This window comes from Rhinolophus hipposideros (genome assembly GCF_964194185.1).
Source record: "Rhinolophus hipposideros genome assembly, chromosome: 14".
Classification (NCBI taxonomy): domain Eukaryota; kingdom Metazoa; phylum Chordata; class Mammalia; order Chiroptera; family Rhinolophidae; genus Rhinolophus; species Rhinolophus hipposideros.
The window spans coordinates 46,226,365-46,243,924 of record NC_138060.1 but is presented as its reverse complement, the minus strand read 5'-3'; the positions used below and the strand labels follow the sequence as shown (position 1 = coordinate 46,243,924).

Below are 17,560 nucleotides of genomic sequence, written 5' to 3'. Positions count from 1 at the left end.
AGTGAGAAGGTGCTTCAGGAATTTATCTCTTCAGTTATTTGAAGTTGGCAATCAAGCAAAGAAACATTTACTCAGGATAGGCAGTGTTTCAAGTTGTGTGGCTGTGCCATTGTGAATTTGGGTATTCAAATTTTGTACACTTTTAAAATTTTGACTTGGTGAAGTCCCATTCCTAAAGACTCTACTGCCCATGTCACACTTTTCTACAGTCTTATATTTTAAACAATATTCGGATATAAAGAGGAAACAAAGCTAGCACTTTTTAAATGACTGCTACTTAGTCATTTATAACCTGGCTGCCATCTCTTTGTTCATTTAATATCTAATTTGACATTTGTATCTATGGCTTTTTTGCATGAAATGTTTTTCTTTTGCTGAAGAAAAAGGGCTTGCAAGTATGTTTCTTTTAACTTTGTAGTACTTTTCATAGTACTTGTGACTCACAAAGTTGAGCCCAAAATTATTTATGGATACCATTATTAGATTTGGGTCTTGAAGTAATTTTTGCAGTATTTCAGAGAGATACGGAATGGTTATATTTGTCCCTTACAGTGACAGGAACATTATTTTTTTCTTTTGATTTTCATTTTGATTAATTGACTATAATAACACTTCGATACTAAAAATGTGAATGCCAGTGAAAAGCAATATATATATAAACCTGTGTTTTTATTCTGTTGCTATATTTTCAAAGCACTGTGCTTAGTTTTAAAGTGTCATCTTTCCCAGCATTCTTTTAAATATTTTTTGAGAGCTATAAATAGTTTTAATTTACCCTTATCTACTTTGGATATTTACTCGATGAGATTAAAATTTGTGGCAATTATAAAAGTTTTCTAATTGACTTGAGGCAGTATTGTTTTTATGAGCACGTTAATACTGTATATTCTTTATCTTAGTTCAACAGTATATGTATTTATATATAACCAAGATGATCATCTTAGGCGTCATTGCCAATTGATCTTATTCCTAGTTTTGATTATAAAGAAAGATGTATTTCCTCACGAGACCTTTATAACAACTTGCTAGACCTTGGTTTATGTGCATGGCAAAGTGTTTTCTCAATTTTAAGTTGATGAAAGCAAATATTATATAGGTAATAAGAATGACATTATTAATGCTTTTGCAAGTACTGAATACTAACCAAAAAGTGTGTTTGTTCTTCAGTGTTGATCCCTCAGTTGTTAACATATCAGATGAAATGGCCAAAACTGCACAGTGGAAGGCACTTTCCATGAATACTGAGAATGCCAAAGTAACCAGATCTAACACGAGGTAGCTGTAACTATTTATGAATTTTCTAACTGTAACCAATTTTTAATTTGCTTATGGATAGCTGTTCAGTAAAACCATTAAATTTAACTCAATTTACATGATTTGTATTTTCCTTACTTAAAACCAAGTTTCTTTTCTTCCTTCCTTTTATCTATCAATCTATCCATTATTTTTCTGTATCCTGGAGCCAGCTATAGATACTGATTGTTTTATTTTTTAAATTTGTAGTTCCTTATTTCAAAAAAATTTGAGCTATTCTATAATACAGATGAATATATAACTATGGTAATGTGCAATACATATATAAGAGTTCAGAAGCCATATAAAGAAAGATAATTGCTAGGGATTAAATAAATACTATAATTGAACACTCTACCTCAATCATGCCTTTGGTGGTCCAAGAAAAAAAGAAAAACATGATTGTTCTCCTTTTTTTTGTTTTTTTTGTTGTTGTTATTGTTTTAGCCTACAGTTTCTCCAGGTGAGGTAAACTTTCTTTTGAAGATATTTGGAAGAAGTTTAATCCATGGATATAAAGGCCACTCAGTTTTATAATGGACCATACATCACATAACTATTCCATAACCCCTTTGTTATATTTTTGTTACATAACCCCTTTTTCTTTCTTTTGTCCTCATTTCAAGGTCTGAACCTCAGGGATTCCAGTGTGATAATCATTAGTACTTTAATCCCTTAGGTCTCTGGAGAAATGAGGTATTATCTTTTAGGGTACTCAGTCATTCATATTTAACAAATATTTACTTTATGTATGCTTTATGCCAGGTAGTATGTTGGGTGTCAGCATACTCTGCTTGGGCATCAGATAAGAACTTTTCCAGGCAAGCAATCACATAGCTATTTCTGTTTAATTATAGTTTTCCTTGTCTCTGTCTTTTGATGACAATTGACTAGGTTTTCTCATTCATTCCCTACCTCCTTTTAGAACCTTGCTCCTATTTAATCTCTATCCTTTTTGTTGGTTTATTTTATATCATCGTTTCTTGAGTTCCACTTGCTAAGTTGGACGATTTCCTTTCTTCTTGTCTATCTTAATCTTAAATGTTTTTAAGTTAAACATTTTGTCACTTTGGATTATTCCATGCAGCCAGAATTTCACTAAGTACTCTTTTATTCTTAACTTTTCATACTTTGTCAGCACTCCTGGCCCAGATTGTCAGTGTAGTTATGATATATATATATATATATAAAGACCTTGCAATAATATTATAGTATTTTTATTATTCTGTCTTTTTTTAGGTTGTCCCTCAATTCAGAATCAAATGGGAAGAAGGAGAATGTTTGGGTTATGTTGTTTAAAAGAAAACTTTTGTGGGGGTGGGGGAGACTTTCTTTAGTTTTGCCTGGAGAAGGCAGCAAAGCATATGTGTTTTTATACTTTTGAAAAAAATTTCAAAACACAGCTATTCATGTGTTACAATTAAGTCAATTAAATCTGTATACATGGAATTATTGTATTTGATATAACCTTTTGAAAATATAGAATATGTGTTTTGCTCTTATATTTGTGAGCCAAATTTGGTGGGAGAAGTCTTGTAAATTTGTTATATTTTTAAGGAAATTTGTTTGATGCTTACCTATGATAACAAAGATTAATTTTTAAATGGATTTGTCAGTGAAATAAAAGTACAGTGCTATAAATGTTCATATATAAAGTAAAATTAATGAATCAAACAGAGTCATATTCTGACCAATTTTAAGGAGTTGTCTTCAGTTGTAAGAAAAACATGAATTTCAGTGGGAAAAATATCCATTGGACAAAAAAACAAAACTAAGAATTTTTAACATTTGCCTTTCCCATTAAGTTTACTGATAGGAAAAGAAAGCAGTAAGATAATAGCCAGATATGTTTATAGGATTAATAGTCATCTCAAAGGCTCATCATGAATACTTATTGTTGGCCACGTTTAGAATGTAGTATCTGTCCATTACAAAATCATTTATTCTGATTCTTTGTTTTAAATAGCCCTGAAAAACCTGTGAGTGTGAAAATAAATATCGAAGATGAATCAACAAAGAAATACATGGATGCTGAAACTTCATTATAGAATTGAACCAAGAGGAATTTTATATATATAGATATACAGATACATATATATATAAAATGTGTGTATTTCATGTCACTATATATAACAATATTGTATGTCATGCTATTTATGCGTGACTGCTGGGTTTTTTTAAGTAGTGTCTGAAGTTTGTTAGGAGCTCCATGGAGACTGTGTGTATAATGGAATGGTCTTTTAGAAGTGAGGTACATGGTTCTTACTATTCAAATATTTATTCTGTTGAAAACATTTTTTTCTGTTCTGAAATAGAAATATGTGGGGATATGCATTCAATCTACTTTAAATCTGTTTGTTCATCAGTGACAATTCATACCAACCTTAAGTGATATGTGCTTTGTTCATATATTTATAATTTTAATTTGAGTTTCTAAACACTTTCCCATATTATTTCACTTCTGTTAGTACTTTATGGAAAGAACGGGGAGTCTTTATGCCAATGCTTTGGAACAATGATAACATGTCATGGCTTTCCTTTGTGTGTGATTCATTTATGTAGCTGGCCATCAGGTTTAACAAGCGATGGAAATTTTTTAGCTACAGGTAGAACAATGGAAATTTTCTAGATAAGAACTATAGTTTTGACGGTTTTGTGTAAAAAATTTATTTTAAATCTTAAAACCTCCACATCTAAGTTTCCATTCAGACAGACAAGTGAAATTGCAGATGATTTTATAATTTAACCCCCATACCAGTCATAATTTTGTGAATTTTAGAAGCTATCAAATGCAAATTTACAATAATTAAATTTTGTTGCCTTTGTAGACATTTTTTCTGAAATCTAATACTTTATTAGAGCCCAGAATGCCAATTCTGCCTTGCTGTCTTATACTTGGTTTAGTTTGTATCAGGTTCAAGTTTTTGATTGTTTTTCTGTTATAAGTAGTATCATTAAATAATCAGGAGTCAGAATTCTCTTAAATGGATTTATGATCAGTATTACTTAATTCTATTAATTACTTTCATTTTCTGTTTACGTTATTCTTTCTATTGTATAGATAATATTTAATTGTATCTGTGATTTCATTTTGAAATATTTTATTTATTTTAATTGTTGTGATGCTTAAATATTATATAAACATTTGAATAGGCAACAAATAGAGTAAACTGTTAATGTACATAGTTGGTGCTCACTTGCATTTATGGTTTATTATCTGAAAGCAGTTGACAGATTTTACATCTTTGATATAAAGCACTGCCATATATGTATTTTAAATGGAATTTAGACATTTTATGTATAGCTCAGATTGATGGCATTCTTTCTATTTTGTGTTAGTATTTGTTATTTAGCTTTTGTTTTTCTGAGCTGTCTTTAACTTCTAGCAATTTTTTTTTAGTCATCTTTTATATACTCTTAGCTCCACATGAAATAAATAAATGTTGTTCTTGTTAAGCCTGTAGGACTGGATATGTGGGGTTGTGAAACTAATTTGGCAAGAGGATAATTTAATTGAAATGAAATGAATATTGAGAAGCCACAGAAATATTTAAAATAGTGACATATTAGGATGAAAATTCCAGTGCTCCCTATAATCATTTGTAGTTAAAGTACAAAAGTATGAAGAATTGCTCTAATAGAGGATCATGAGAAATGACAAACATTGATATTTTAGCAATTCTGAAATGTTTTTAATCCATTCTAAATAACTTAATAAATAATGTAATTTCCCCATCTGAGACCATATTTTCAGATTCTAGTTAAAATAACAGACTCAACTGCTGCCTCAGATGGGAGGTTACAACTGTAACTACTTGTATTTAGAAAATAATGCTGGCATCATTCGGTACTGCCTAAGAAAAGAGACTATTGCTAATTGATAATAGAGTATTACCGTGGTGCTTGTTACTATTTATGAGCTTCCATTGAAGTGATTCCTTTTTATTCATAGCAGCTTAATCATTTCCAAAGACCCCAGTATTTGCTGCTATTATTTTGTAAACTCCCCTGATGTTCCTGAACAGGAGGATTTCCTCACATCATTTCCTTGGGGCTGGACATCATAGGGATAACAAATGTGCTTATTTTATAGGAAGTGATTTTAAAATTTAAACTGAGAGCTACCTGGGATCATAGTGTTTCTATGATTTTATTTAATTATGTATAGTAATTGTCCAGTGCCAGAAAAACCATGACTTGCAAAATACTTTGCACTCAAAATGTTTTTAGTGTGTTTTTAATTGTTTATGGTTTCTGCTTTCTTTGACTACTTGACGTACAAAATGATTTCATATGACTACTCCATTGAAGAGCAAAGGTAACTCATGTTTAAGTAATTAACTGCTTATTTTATGTGGTTATGATATTATTCCACTATTTTCAAAAAATAACGATCATGCATAGTATTAATTGCAAGACAGTGAAAAATATAATTTACTACATATATTGATTTTTTAATGTTGCCTTAAATAGGTGGAAATGAGCAGTAGTAATTGCTGTGTACTGATTTACCTCAAGGTGCAAAAGAATCAAACCTGTACATATTTCATTTGCAAAATAAAGTCATATAAACAGCCCTGCACTTTCTTAGATGCCTTGGTTTCCAGGATGGAGCTTAGTGCTACTGAATACCCTGGCCACAGTGCCACCTCAGGATATTCTATTCTTCTCTCCACCCAATTTTATTTATTTATAGATGTCTGTTTACAAAGACTGTAAGAAATCCTGATGTTGACCATCTGAAATTAACCTTTTTTTTTTAATGCTATTTCACTTTAAAATAGCTTTTGGAAAAACAATGAATGAACTTCCTTATGATAAAAGGATGATTCTGTATATTCTCTAATAATATTAGATACGCCGAAACGAAGCACACAGTCTTTCTAATGGTTGTGTGTGTGTGTGTCTGTGTGTGTGTGTAAATGATTCATCAAATCTTAAATCTTAAGTTGTTCAAAAAAGCTGTGGAGTATCAATATCCACTTTTGCCAAGTCTTCTGTAAAAACTGTAGGACAAAATTTTTATGAGCTAATGCATGTATTTATAAAGCAGATTTCTTTTCTACTCAAAATCAATTTTTGTTTTTTTATCCAAAAAACATTACTGTTTCTTCCATATACTTAAAATTTATGTATGTATATAATAGCTTTCTAACTTTTTTGCTTTTGCAAAGACAGGTTAAAAATTCTGTAAAAAGAAAAATGGTTTCAGAAACTGAGGTATGACACCAGAGCTTGCTGTTTTTTAAGGATTATATCATGTACATCAGTTCTGTATATGTGCTCCACAATTTTACATGTGAATCCTGTTTTAAAGTGCTCAGATTTCAGACATGTATGCCATTGATATAACATTGTAATGCAGAAATGTTTAATGTTTTAAATTTATTTTGTGTAGATCACATCCTTGTTATCGTATGCGGTTCAAATATGTGAAGTGTCTTGGTTTAGTCCAACAGTTATTTATTTTTTAGAAAGTAAACTTAAAGACTTTAAGGACATTCAAAATCTAAAATAGTGTTCAAAATTCAAAATTTGGCAATTTGAATGTAAAGCTGATTCTTTTTTTTAACTTTGTAAAAGGTAATATAAGTATCAATAATAGGAAAATCTAGTTGGAAATCATCTAAAGATCATTGAAAAAAATTTAATTAGCACATATTGAGTTCTACAATTGACTTAGAAAAATTGTTAAACCCCAGTTGTTTATTTTTTAATCAGATTTTTGTGCATTGATTGTTGTGGCTTTTCTTTTCTTGCTTTAATATTAAATTTTGTTTTGTTTTGTAGGGGAGGTTATCTTCCAGTGTTGACTATGTTTAAGTAAATAGATATTGAATTTTGTTCATTTATATAATATTTGATAGCTTGGTATAATTTTACAGTACAGTTCTAATTTTTATGGCTTTTATAATTACAATGATATTTTCTTTTGTAATAAAATCCAAAGTAAATTAAACATTTAAAACATAGAACTGATATTTTTCATTTATATGAAGTACAAGTCTCTACCAAGTCTATAATGTGAATGATCCTGCCTTTCAAATTTGTTCATAATTGTTAGAAGAAACTATATTTTGGAGATCTTACTGAAGTTGAAAGAGCAATAAAAGTCTACTGAATTAGTTGTTTGATGTTGTCTTGACTTTGCACTTTGATTATTAGAAGAGCTGCATATCTTTCTCAGGAAGAAGGGTTGGGAATATTAGTGATTTCTATTTCCTGCCTCCTAATATGCATATCCTTCAGTAAGAATGAGACAGAAAAGAGGAAAACAGTGAGAAAAGAAGATGAAACAGAATAGTGTATGTTTATAGTGATTTTTTGATAGTTAAGAAATGCTAAAATTAAAGCCCTTTAGGATAGGCTGGTCTATTTCCCTATTTTGAGACACATTTATTTAGGATAGAATTGTGCAATATGATATGTAATGAGCATACATTACATGATGTATAATGAGCATGTAAAAACTGAACTCTCGCAGACTCAAGGCTTGTTTTTATTTAATGGCTAACTATGAACTTAAAAAAATAATAATAGCAAATGACAGGTCTTGGTTTGTTTTCCATTTGATATATACCAGGGGTGCCAAAAAACGTATACAAGTGGATACTTTGGTCAGCATTGCTCAAGCAGTAGTTCACCGTAATCACAAGTGTCTGGACGCTGATGGCAACCAATTTGAGCACCTCTTGTAATTGCATAAGCCAAACTTGACTTAAATTGAGTATTACAATTTTAAGTGTTTTCTTTTCTTAAAATGTGTATACTTTTTTTTTTGGCACCCTCTACATGTACTACTGTCTGTGTGTTCTGCACTAGATAACCTTTGGGAATGAGATGGAGAACAGTGCTTATGGCTTTGGAAATTTCATTTGAACATTTTGCTTACATTTATTTTAGGAAAAAACATTTTTGTTTATTATTTCCATCTTCAGAACTTTGAATTTTCGTTTGTTTTTTTGTAGGAGGAGGGGGATAAAAGAAAGGAAATAGTTTCTCACTTTTTTTTTTTTTGGATCTTGCTCATTAAGGCATATCTGATCTCTTGAGTGTCAGTTCTTTCTGTGGTTAAACTTTATTTACATTCCTACCTCTGTGCTTTTAATGAAAACATTCCTGTTTGGAAAACCTTCCTTTCTAATTCTCTGCTATTCTTTCAAAGCTCAATTTAAGTTCTGCTTTTTCTTCAAATTGTACTCAGCCTATAAGATCATTCTCATTCCTCCACTGAAAGAGAGTGTGTGTGTGTGTGTGTGTGTGTGTATGTATGTGTGTGTTTAAATCCTCCTCTTCCCCCACACCCTTTCTGGTGATTTGGTGGTCTAGGGGTATTTTAAAATTTTGGGGAAGTGTTTTCATCTTTTTGCCAAGTTGAATCTGAATATCTATTTCAATACTTATATATTACTTTTATTTGTTCTTTATGTTATAGTTATGATATATATAGTGTTTTACGTTTGAACTATGTAATTTATATTATCTGAATTCATTCAGGATAGTAAAAAAGATTAGAAAACATAAAAGGGGGTTGTTAGGTCTTACAGGTTTGTGCTCTACCACATAAACCATAAGCTTGGTGCAAGCATGATTCCTCTGTGGTCTTGTATCTTTATCACGTTACAGAGGACAATGTTGCCCCTTACTAAATGGAGAATAAGTGCACCTCTCCCCCAGAAGCCAGTGTCTTTCATGCCTCTTAATCTTCTATGCAACTTTCAGCTATATTCAGGAAAGGCCAAAACATTAGTGTAATATTTTGTTGAGAAGGGGGGAGGGGGAAGCACATTCAGTATTCTGATGAAGGAAAGTACAGTGGAGTCATTTCGTCTCACTGCTTAATTTAAATGTAGAGAATACTTTTCCTACTCAGCATAAGACTGCCTGTCCCCGTCAACTTTTTAAAAAAAATTAGTAACATTAATCCCTCTGGTTTTATGATCTGTGAAGTTTAAATTTTAATTGGTTCTGCTGTATTTACCTGAGTTTGGCTTTTGTCTCACCTTTCTATATTTCCAAAATGGGACCTTAGTATTTTGGTTTAAAAAATAAACTTTCAATTACCAAAAACCACATGTTGTTATTCCATTGGGCTTTTCATTATTATTCAAAGCGGAAAACATCAGGGGAGGGTTCACTTCATTTTAAACTAAGTTTTGGGAGATTTAATCACCATAGTAATTGAGACACTAGTGGGTATTTGGAGTGATATTAAGATGGGATTGACTAGATCCTATACTTGAAGAAATTCTCATGGGAACATCACTTGACGATTGGTTCAGACTACACTCTAGATTCTAACTGTAGGTTCAACCCTGCCTCATCACTTAACTAGCTCTGACATGTTGGGCAACTCAGGAAACTTCTTGTGCCTCCATTTTATAACTCCAAACTGGGATAAAGGATAACAACTGCCAGAGGTTGTTGTGAAAAGTAAGTGAAATAAAGAGGAAGAATTTGGAATAGTGCCTAGCTATCAGTATATTTCATTTTTTAAAGCTTCGTACTGTGAAGTAAAGTCTTTTTAAAGCTTTATCTAATGCAATTACAATATTTTTCAAGAAGAAGGTTCAGATTTTCATAAAAGGTGAAGAGACTTGCCCCAAACCAGAAAAAGAACCAGTATTAGGTGTACCATACAGATCCTTTGAATCTCAGGCCACTCTTTTCCACACCACCATATTCTCGTTGCCTGAAGCATGCAGTGCGCTTGAGTAACTATTTTCATACTATATGAAAGCTATTTAACATGTGCCATTGATCCTTTTTAAACAAAGTTTTGCTTTGAAAAAATTGATTTTTAGTCCATAGCAATTCTTGAAACTAAGCACCCTAAGATGAAGGAAGCTGCTCGTTTACACCCATTTTATTTCAAATGTTAAAGATTTGGCACACTAAGTCTAGAAAAATCCACAGCGTTTAGGAAACCTGAACACAGGCAAGTAGCTCTAGATCTGGGTGAAGTTCCTGCAAGCCACCTGTAAGCACCATCTCTCTCCAGCCTGCAGCCTTGGGGCTGGAAGCTGCGCGTTCTCTGGTTACTATGGCAACACTGAGGCAGGCGTCACCTGTGACTATAGCGCTCGGCACGAGGCAGCGCGGTGGGTTCTGATTGGCTGCGGAGCCCCGGGGAGGCGGAAGAAGGAGTGTTGGCATTGGCTCAGCCGACGCCGGTTGACAGCCTAGAGGAGGATTTGATTGAAAAACCAACGGTGCAGCTGGCAGTGGTGCCCCCGAAGTTGAGGGGACCTGAAGGAGGCTGCCGGGAGGGCGGGACGGTCCCTCCTATCCGGAGCAGCGGATGACAGCAGCGGTGACAATGAGAAGGACGATTTAGAGATTGGCCTTAAGGAGGGACCCTCCCTCCGGCGCGGTGAGTAGGAAGGAGCGGGCGTTCCTCTGGGCCCCCGCGCGGTTTAAGGCAGGGTCTCCAGGGAGATGCCCACAGTTTCCTTTTGGAGCAACCCCGAAGCCTTGGGCGTCAGCTTCACCTACATGAGGCAGAGGCACGACAGTGAGGGCTGTTGTGGTAGGTGAGTCACCGTGAGATTGTCTCATCGCAGGTGGGTTGCTGTTGGACGAACGGATGGTGGGAAAGTGCCTTCCACAATGTTTGTTCGATGAAGGAATTATTCTGGTTACGTGGAGCTTCAAACTGTTCACACATCTCTGGAGACTCAGTCATAAAACCCTTGTGGGCGTCGCTCTTTTTCGTTCCTCTATATGATGATGCCCTGACTGGCCCTGAGCTTTTCTGTTGCACGTGAGTGAGCCTGTCCACTAACATGCCTCAGGCACCATATGTCAGCTGATGGCTGGAAAGCTTCCAATTCCAGCGTAGCATGCTCCACTAAGCTCCAGACCCCCAAATCCAACTGCCAGTTAACCACACATGTGCAACCCTAAACACAGCTACCCCCACTCCCATCAGACTGCCTCTCCCTTAGATTCCCCGCCTTGGGCACCACCATCTATTCGGTTACCAAGAACACTTTTTGGGCAATATCTTTGCCACTACCACCTCTTCTTCTGCTTTTCCATCAATCATCAAAGCGATACTTTAATAGCTGTCAAATCAATTCCCCCATCACCGTCTCCATTCTCACTATATTGCAGTTTCCACCAGTCCCCTAGTTAAATTCAACACCCATCCAGCTTCCCTGATTCCAGTCTGGCTCTATCCAAACCATTTTCCCCCACTATTGTTAGACTGATCTCTCTAAAAACAAAACGAAACAAAAAATACCCATGTAAGGGTGTTTCACTTCTTGCAAAGATTCCCCATTATTCAAATACAAACTCCATCAGCAGTTCTGTCTTGTTTGTTGCCACTCCATGCACACATTCTCTCACGTGTGTGGTAATTTCACCTCCTCTCACACTGCCTGCAATGGACTCCACTTTTTGCACCATCCCCAGCTCTGCTCTCACTCCCCAGTCATTTTCTGTTGCCTGAGTACTTTTCTGCTTCCTCCTCTAGACTTTAGGGCAAGAGACCATGTTTGTTTTCCCCACCATTTGTTGTATCTATCACAGTACCATGCACATAACACGGGCTCAACAGACCCTGGTTAAATGAATGAGTCTCTAAAATGAGAAGTTGTTCTTTTTAATGGCATCCTTGTTAGTTTCAGAAAAGTCAGAAATAACGTATAGCCAATGAAGCTTTTGTTTATAAAAGCCGAATGTGGAATTTACAGCTTTTACTTTGATTTTAAGACCCCTATGTCAATTCATAGTCTGTATTTCATGGCATAATCATTATGATGGTAGCTGTTATTATAGGCCATAAATTTAAAATGGAAAACAGAGAGAGTACATCACTGTTTGCAAGAGATACACTTCAGAGTCAGACACTTGTACGTGGGTTGGTCAGACATATATGGCTCCAGCATTTTAGCTCTGAGGCCCAAAGCAAATTAGCCTCTAATTGTTATAGCTTCTTTATCTGTACAATGGGATAATATTAACACCTACCTCATAGGACTGTTTTAAAGACGAAATGCACATAATCCATATCAAGTGCCTTATACTTAGTTCATTTTCACATATTTTAAAAACAGAAACATTCACATGGATGTTTGTAGCAGCTTTATTCACAATTGCCAATACCTGCAAGCAACCAAGATATCCTTCAGTGGGTGAATGGATAAATAAACTGTGATACTTCTAGACAATGGAATATTTTTCAGTGCCAAAAAGAAGTGAGGTGTGACACCATGAAAAGACATGGAAGAAACCAATTTGAAAAGGCTACATACTATATTATTTCAGCAATATGACATTCTGGAAAAGGCAAAACTGTGGAAACAGTATAAAGATCAGTGGTTGCCAGGGGTTAAGGGTGGGGAAGAAATGAATAGACAGAGAACAGAAGACTTTGAGGGCAGTGAAAATACCGTGTGATTTCATAATGATGGATATATGTCATTATACATTTGTCCAAACTCATAGACTGTACACCGTAACTTTTATGAACTAAATGCAGAGTGAACCGTAAGGTAAACTGTGGACTTTGGGTGATTATGATGTGTTAATGTATGTTCACCCTTGGTATAAAGTGTACCATTCTGATGAATAATACATAATAACGGAAGCTATGCAGGTGTGGGGGCAGGAGGCAGTTGGGAAATCTCTGTACCTTCCTGTCAAATTTGTTGTAAACCTAAAACTACCCTAAAAAATAAAATCTAAAAAAAAAAAGAAAGAAAAAGAAACACATGGAAAGCTAGAATTGTGAAATTTCCATGGTTAGCTCACAAAAGGTAAAAATCAATCTTTTAATTCAGTCAAGTGCAATTTCTAGCACATCATCCTAGTGCTTGATCAAACTACAGAGGGTGCCAAAAAAATGTATACACATTTTAAGAAAGGAAAAAATGGCATTTATATAATATGCATGTGTATGTTACATTTGACATAAATGTGAATACCACCTTTTCTTCGGGAACTTTTCTTGTCCTGTTCGCGTATACTTGAGCTAGTCCATATTTAACATGAATTATCTTAACCTACTTTGTGGCTTCCTTGTGTTTATAAAGAGATTTTTGTCAAACCAAAATTCTGTAATAACTGGATACTGGTCAGCTGGGGCAAACTTAGTATTTGCTGATAGGTTTTTTTTCATTATCTTTATTCTCCATATCTAAACAATGATACTCCAATTATACCCAGAGGTTCCCGATCATGTTTCATGGGATTCGTTCATTCATTCATTCATTCATTCATCCATCCGTCCATCAATCATTTATTGAATATTTCTTTTGCTGTAAACTAGCAGTGTTGTGCTGGATGCTGGAGATGAGAAAACTGGCTGTCATTTCTATCCCTGATTAGTTTAGAATAAACTAAGAAGACACACATGCATATTTATTGAATTATTGCCTGAATCTGCCCCTTTACTAAGAGCGGCAAGGCAGAGCCTGGTGGGGTTGTGACTCCATCAAGGTCAGTGAAAAGTTTCTTAAAGGATGGGTACGATGGATTAGCCTGCCAGGCTGTTCTGCACCAATCTGGCCCCCGAGTCCTGGAGTAAATGTCCTTGGGTGTCCCGGAGCAGCAGGTCTGAAACAAGAAGTCAGGGCCCATGTATGAGTGGAGCTTGCTGAGGGGAAGAGGTCCCATTCATGGAACACCTCACAGGCCTTAATAATTTTGTTTTTCATCCTAAGAGGAATGGGAAGCCCATAAATGTTTAATTGGTTAAATCTGTACCATAAAAGAGGTGCTTTAATTGCTGTGTGGAGAACAGATTTCTTGTTTTTTGGGAGGAGGGAGAAATTGGAAAATGGGGCACTTTAGGAAGTGATTACTAAGGTGTTCAGCTAGTTCAGGTGATGATGTACACTAGGGTTATGGCAGTGAGCGTGGAGAGAAGTGAACAGAGAGGGACCATATGGAGTAGAAAAATAGTCAGGATTTAGTGACGAAATGAGCAAGGGAGGGGCGTAGAGGGAGGTGTCATTTTTCTGAGGTTCTTGCCAAAGGGCTATTCTTTATTTGAGACTATTTTATTCCATAAATAAGCGGTAGCCTTGGAAGTCAACACTATTCATGTACCCATCAGTCACCTATTTCCGGATTTCTCAGCTCCAGTTCCACTCGTCTCCTCACCGCCTCCCAAACCCACTCTCAGGATCTTGGTTTGCTCCATTCCTTGTTTTCTCCACTGGAATATTCTTTACCCACTGTGGGGACAGAGCCAGGAGTGCAGTTTCCAGGCTCTCGGCCTCACGTGGAAAGGTGCTCACTCGGGTAGTAAATGGCCATCAACTGTGATTGGATGGCCATCAGCTGTGGCTAGTTGGCCGTCAGCTGTAACCAGTGAGCCATTGGCCACTAACATAACTGCTGTGGCTACGCTAGCAGAAAATGGGGGCTGGCAAGACGGTGGCTGAGCTAGCAAGTGGCAGAGTGTGGATTGCAGATTGCAGACAAGCGGATTGCTAGCAAATGAGATTATTTGGCAAAGACAAGTGGATGGCGGGTTGTGGATAGTGTGGCTCCTGCTTCCTGTGCCTCCAGCCCAGCCTCCAGAGAGAATATAGTGGTATGATTCCTCCATTTATGGCTCCGTGGGTGTTCCTTTTTGGCCTCACCATGTCCTGCGTTCTTATGTGGGGAGCGGGACCAGAGACCCGGCAGGCCGCCCCGCACAACACCCGCCCTGCGCATTCTCATGGACCTTCTTCCAGTCTCCAGTTCATGAGTCTTTCTATAGCTCTCTGGCCCATGGTGGTCTTTCTTTCCCCGGAATTCATTCAACTTGTAATCTCCTTTGGAAATTAATTTTCTCTGCTTTCTGACATTTCTGGTGTTCTTATTTAATCCTTCATTTTAGGTTGAACTATAAGAACTTGTCCTTTTTTTTTTAAGGGCCCAATATCAGCAGTTTCATATTGTTTAACTGCATATTTGTGATTTCACACACACACTGAATTGTGGATGGATTTTTTTTTTTTGCAGTGCTCAATAGTGTGTCGTGTGCACAATCAGAGCAGAGTAAATAAAAAAATGCACTTAAAAGCAAATGTTAGGTGATGAAATTTAATTTAATTTTATTGCTCAGAAAGTACTTCTGGTTTCTTGCAGTGCCGCCAATTGTTAGGAGCATCAATGTGTTTATGCAATGTTCTCTTCACTCTTAAAAAGTCTAGGGGGTCGGGCTGAATCCATGGATTATATCTAACCCATGACACACTTATTATCATGACTTGTCACCATGCTGGTGAACCTCCTGGGGAAGACATTTTGGGCCATGTCTGATTCAGTGCAGTATTCTCAGTGTCTGGCATATATGAGAGGATCAATAATTATTTCTTGAAGGAATGAATGAATATTGTCGTTACCTTTCTCTCTCACAGAAACAGGGAATAGAATGTAATTTTTCTGTTTGGGGCTAATGGGAAATTGGTGTGCTACTTTAATTATTTTCATTGACTGATGAATATAAATTCTTCCTTCATATATTCTGGACCTTTTTTTTTTTTCTCTTTTCAACATCACTACTTAGTTTATGGGTCTCAGGTTCATTTGTTCTGACACAGGCACATTATAAACTCTGTCACAAGTAGACTCGCATTAGCAGCCACACAAGACATGAACTCAGACGTGTCACAAGTAACTTCATGCAGTGGCAGTTGAAGGAATCCACAGAAATGACATTTACCAAAGATATCGATTTGAATGGATTAAAGCTTGAAAATAGGAATATTATAATGATATTTGTTGCCACGTATTCTGGTGGATTTTGGAGCAGCTCTCTCAGACCAACTTGGGTTAGAAGCAGCGAGAGGAAAATGAAGGCAAACTCTTAAAGGAGTATCTAACATATAATCGATGGCCAGTAAATATTTGGAAAGAGAGGGAGACAGTCAGAATACTATTAGATTCTTTTATTCTCTTTACCCCCAAGTGCTTGTTTAAATAAAAAATAGAAAGTTGTGTAAAGTATAAACTATTTGCACAAGGAGAGGATCAAGGCTGTTGACTCAGGAGCAGGGCCATGATAATTCCTGCCCATAGCTGGCGACACACTCCCGCCAATGGAGGTTCTGTAGCAACCACATCTTTGTTTTCTCCTATGATGATGATAATACAATACACCACCTATCCATTTCACCTGAGTGAACCAGGATGCATGAATCGATGTTTGTAAGCACTCCAGGGTCCCGGAGGGGAAGTTATGCAAGCATCAGGTGTTATTATACTACTCTTTGCCTTCAGCGAAGGGCCAGTGTCAACAGATTCTCTCTTTCCCGTCTACTCCAGAGTTTGCCATTAAGATTTAGACCCTGAAGGTGAAATGGCGTTTGTTTTCCTTCTCCTCGTAGGCACTCTTTGGGCCTCCATATCTTCATGTGTTAGATGGAGGGTGCTGAATTGTGATCTGCAACTGATGATGCTAGATCTGTTTTGTGTGTCCTGTGCAGATGTTTCAATTCGTTTTGCTTCATTTTTAATGTGATTTTGAATCCCTTTAGGCAACTCAAATTTAGCCTTCTCAAACTTAACTAAAGTCCTGCCACTCTGTCATCTACTCTATACCTGTCATTCATTTACATTCTGTTCCTGGGCCTGGAAAATGTTAGACCCCTGATACTAGATATTCTGTAAGGTTCTTTCTTGAACTGTCTCTATTCTGCTGGTTCCACACATATTTCCCATCAAAGAACAATAACAATGTAATGTAAGGAGTAAAATCAAACCTACAGTTTAGAGAACCAGACGACCTTTTTGAGCTATAATAGGTATAAGCAAGTCATGTTTCATATAGGAGTTCCTTGACTTTTTGATCACTTTACTTTTAAAATGTGTGTGTGTCTTATTTTCCAGTAATTTGTCCAATTTAAGTTGACACTTTCTGTTCAGGATACATAGTTTTCTAAAACACAAATAATTTGGAAAGACTAAGTACGTATATAGCTGTGAGATTAAGTGCAATTATTCTTTGCAGAAAAAAACACTTTCTCTATTCTCAAGCACTTTACTTAAATAAACTGTTTCAGTGGCTAGCTTGTTTTTAAGGGTTTATTTTGAAACGATTTTAGACTTCTACATAAAATCTGCAAAAATAGTACAGCAAGTTCCCATATACCCTTTACTCAGTTTCCCCTAATTTAGCATCTTGTATCACATGGTACAATTATCAAGATTAATAAAATAACATTTAGCCAATGCATTTTAACACAATTTTTTTGGTTGCTTTATGTGAATTATATCTTATTTTAACCACTTTTTTTTCAAAGAACCTCTATTCTTTAAAGGA

At 35.7% G+C, this 17,560-nt stretch overlaps 2 protein-coding genes across 21 annotated transcripts in view; both read left to right on the top strand.

Moving 5' to 3' along the window:
• SLC4A7 (solute carrier family 4 member 7) overlaps positions 1-7,424 on the top strand; it is a 104,235-nt gene extending 96,811 nt beyond the window's left edge. For 12 of the 18 annotated variants that reach the window (XM_081071850.1, XM_081071855.1, XM_081071848.1 and 9 more), the window contains 2 exons: positions 1,168-1,275; positions 3,260-7,424. In XM_081071850.1, coding sequence (XP_080927976.1) covers positions 1,168-1,275; positions 3,260-3,341 — 190 coding nt within the window. In that variant the 3' untranslated portion in view covers positions 3,342-7,424. The remainder of the gene's footprint in view (positions 1-1,167; positions 1,276-3,259) is intronic. The other 6 variants (XM_081071859.1, XM_081071851.1, XM_081071856.1 and 3 more) reach the window with 1 other exon arrangement.
• Positions 7,425-10,469: 3,045 nt separating this feature from the next.
• The window catches only part of NEK10 (NIMA related kinase 10), a 181,899-nt gene continuing 174,808 nt past the window's right edge, over positions 10,470-17,560 (top strand). For all 3 annotated transcript variants that reach the window (XM_081071835.1, XM_081071836.1, XM_081071832.1), the window contains exon 1: positions 10,470-10,666. The gene's annotated coding sequence lies outside the window, so the exon portion shown is untranslated. The remainder of the gene's footprint in view (positions 10,667-17,560) is intronic.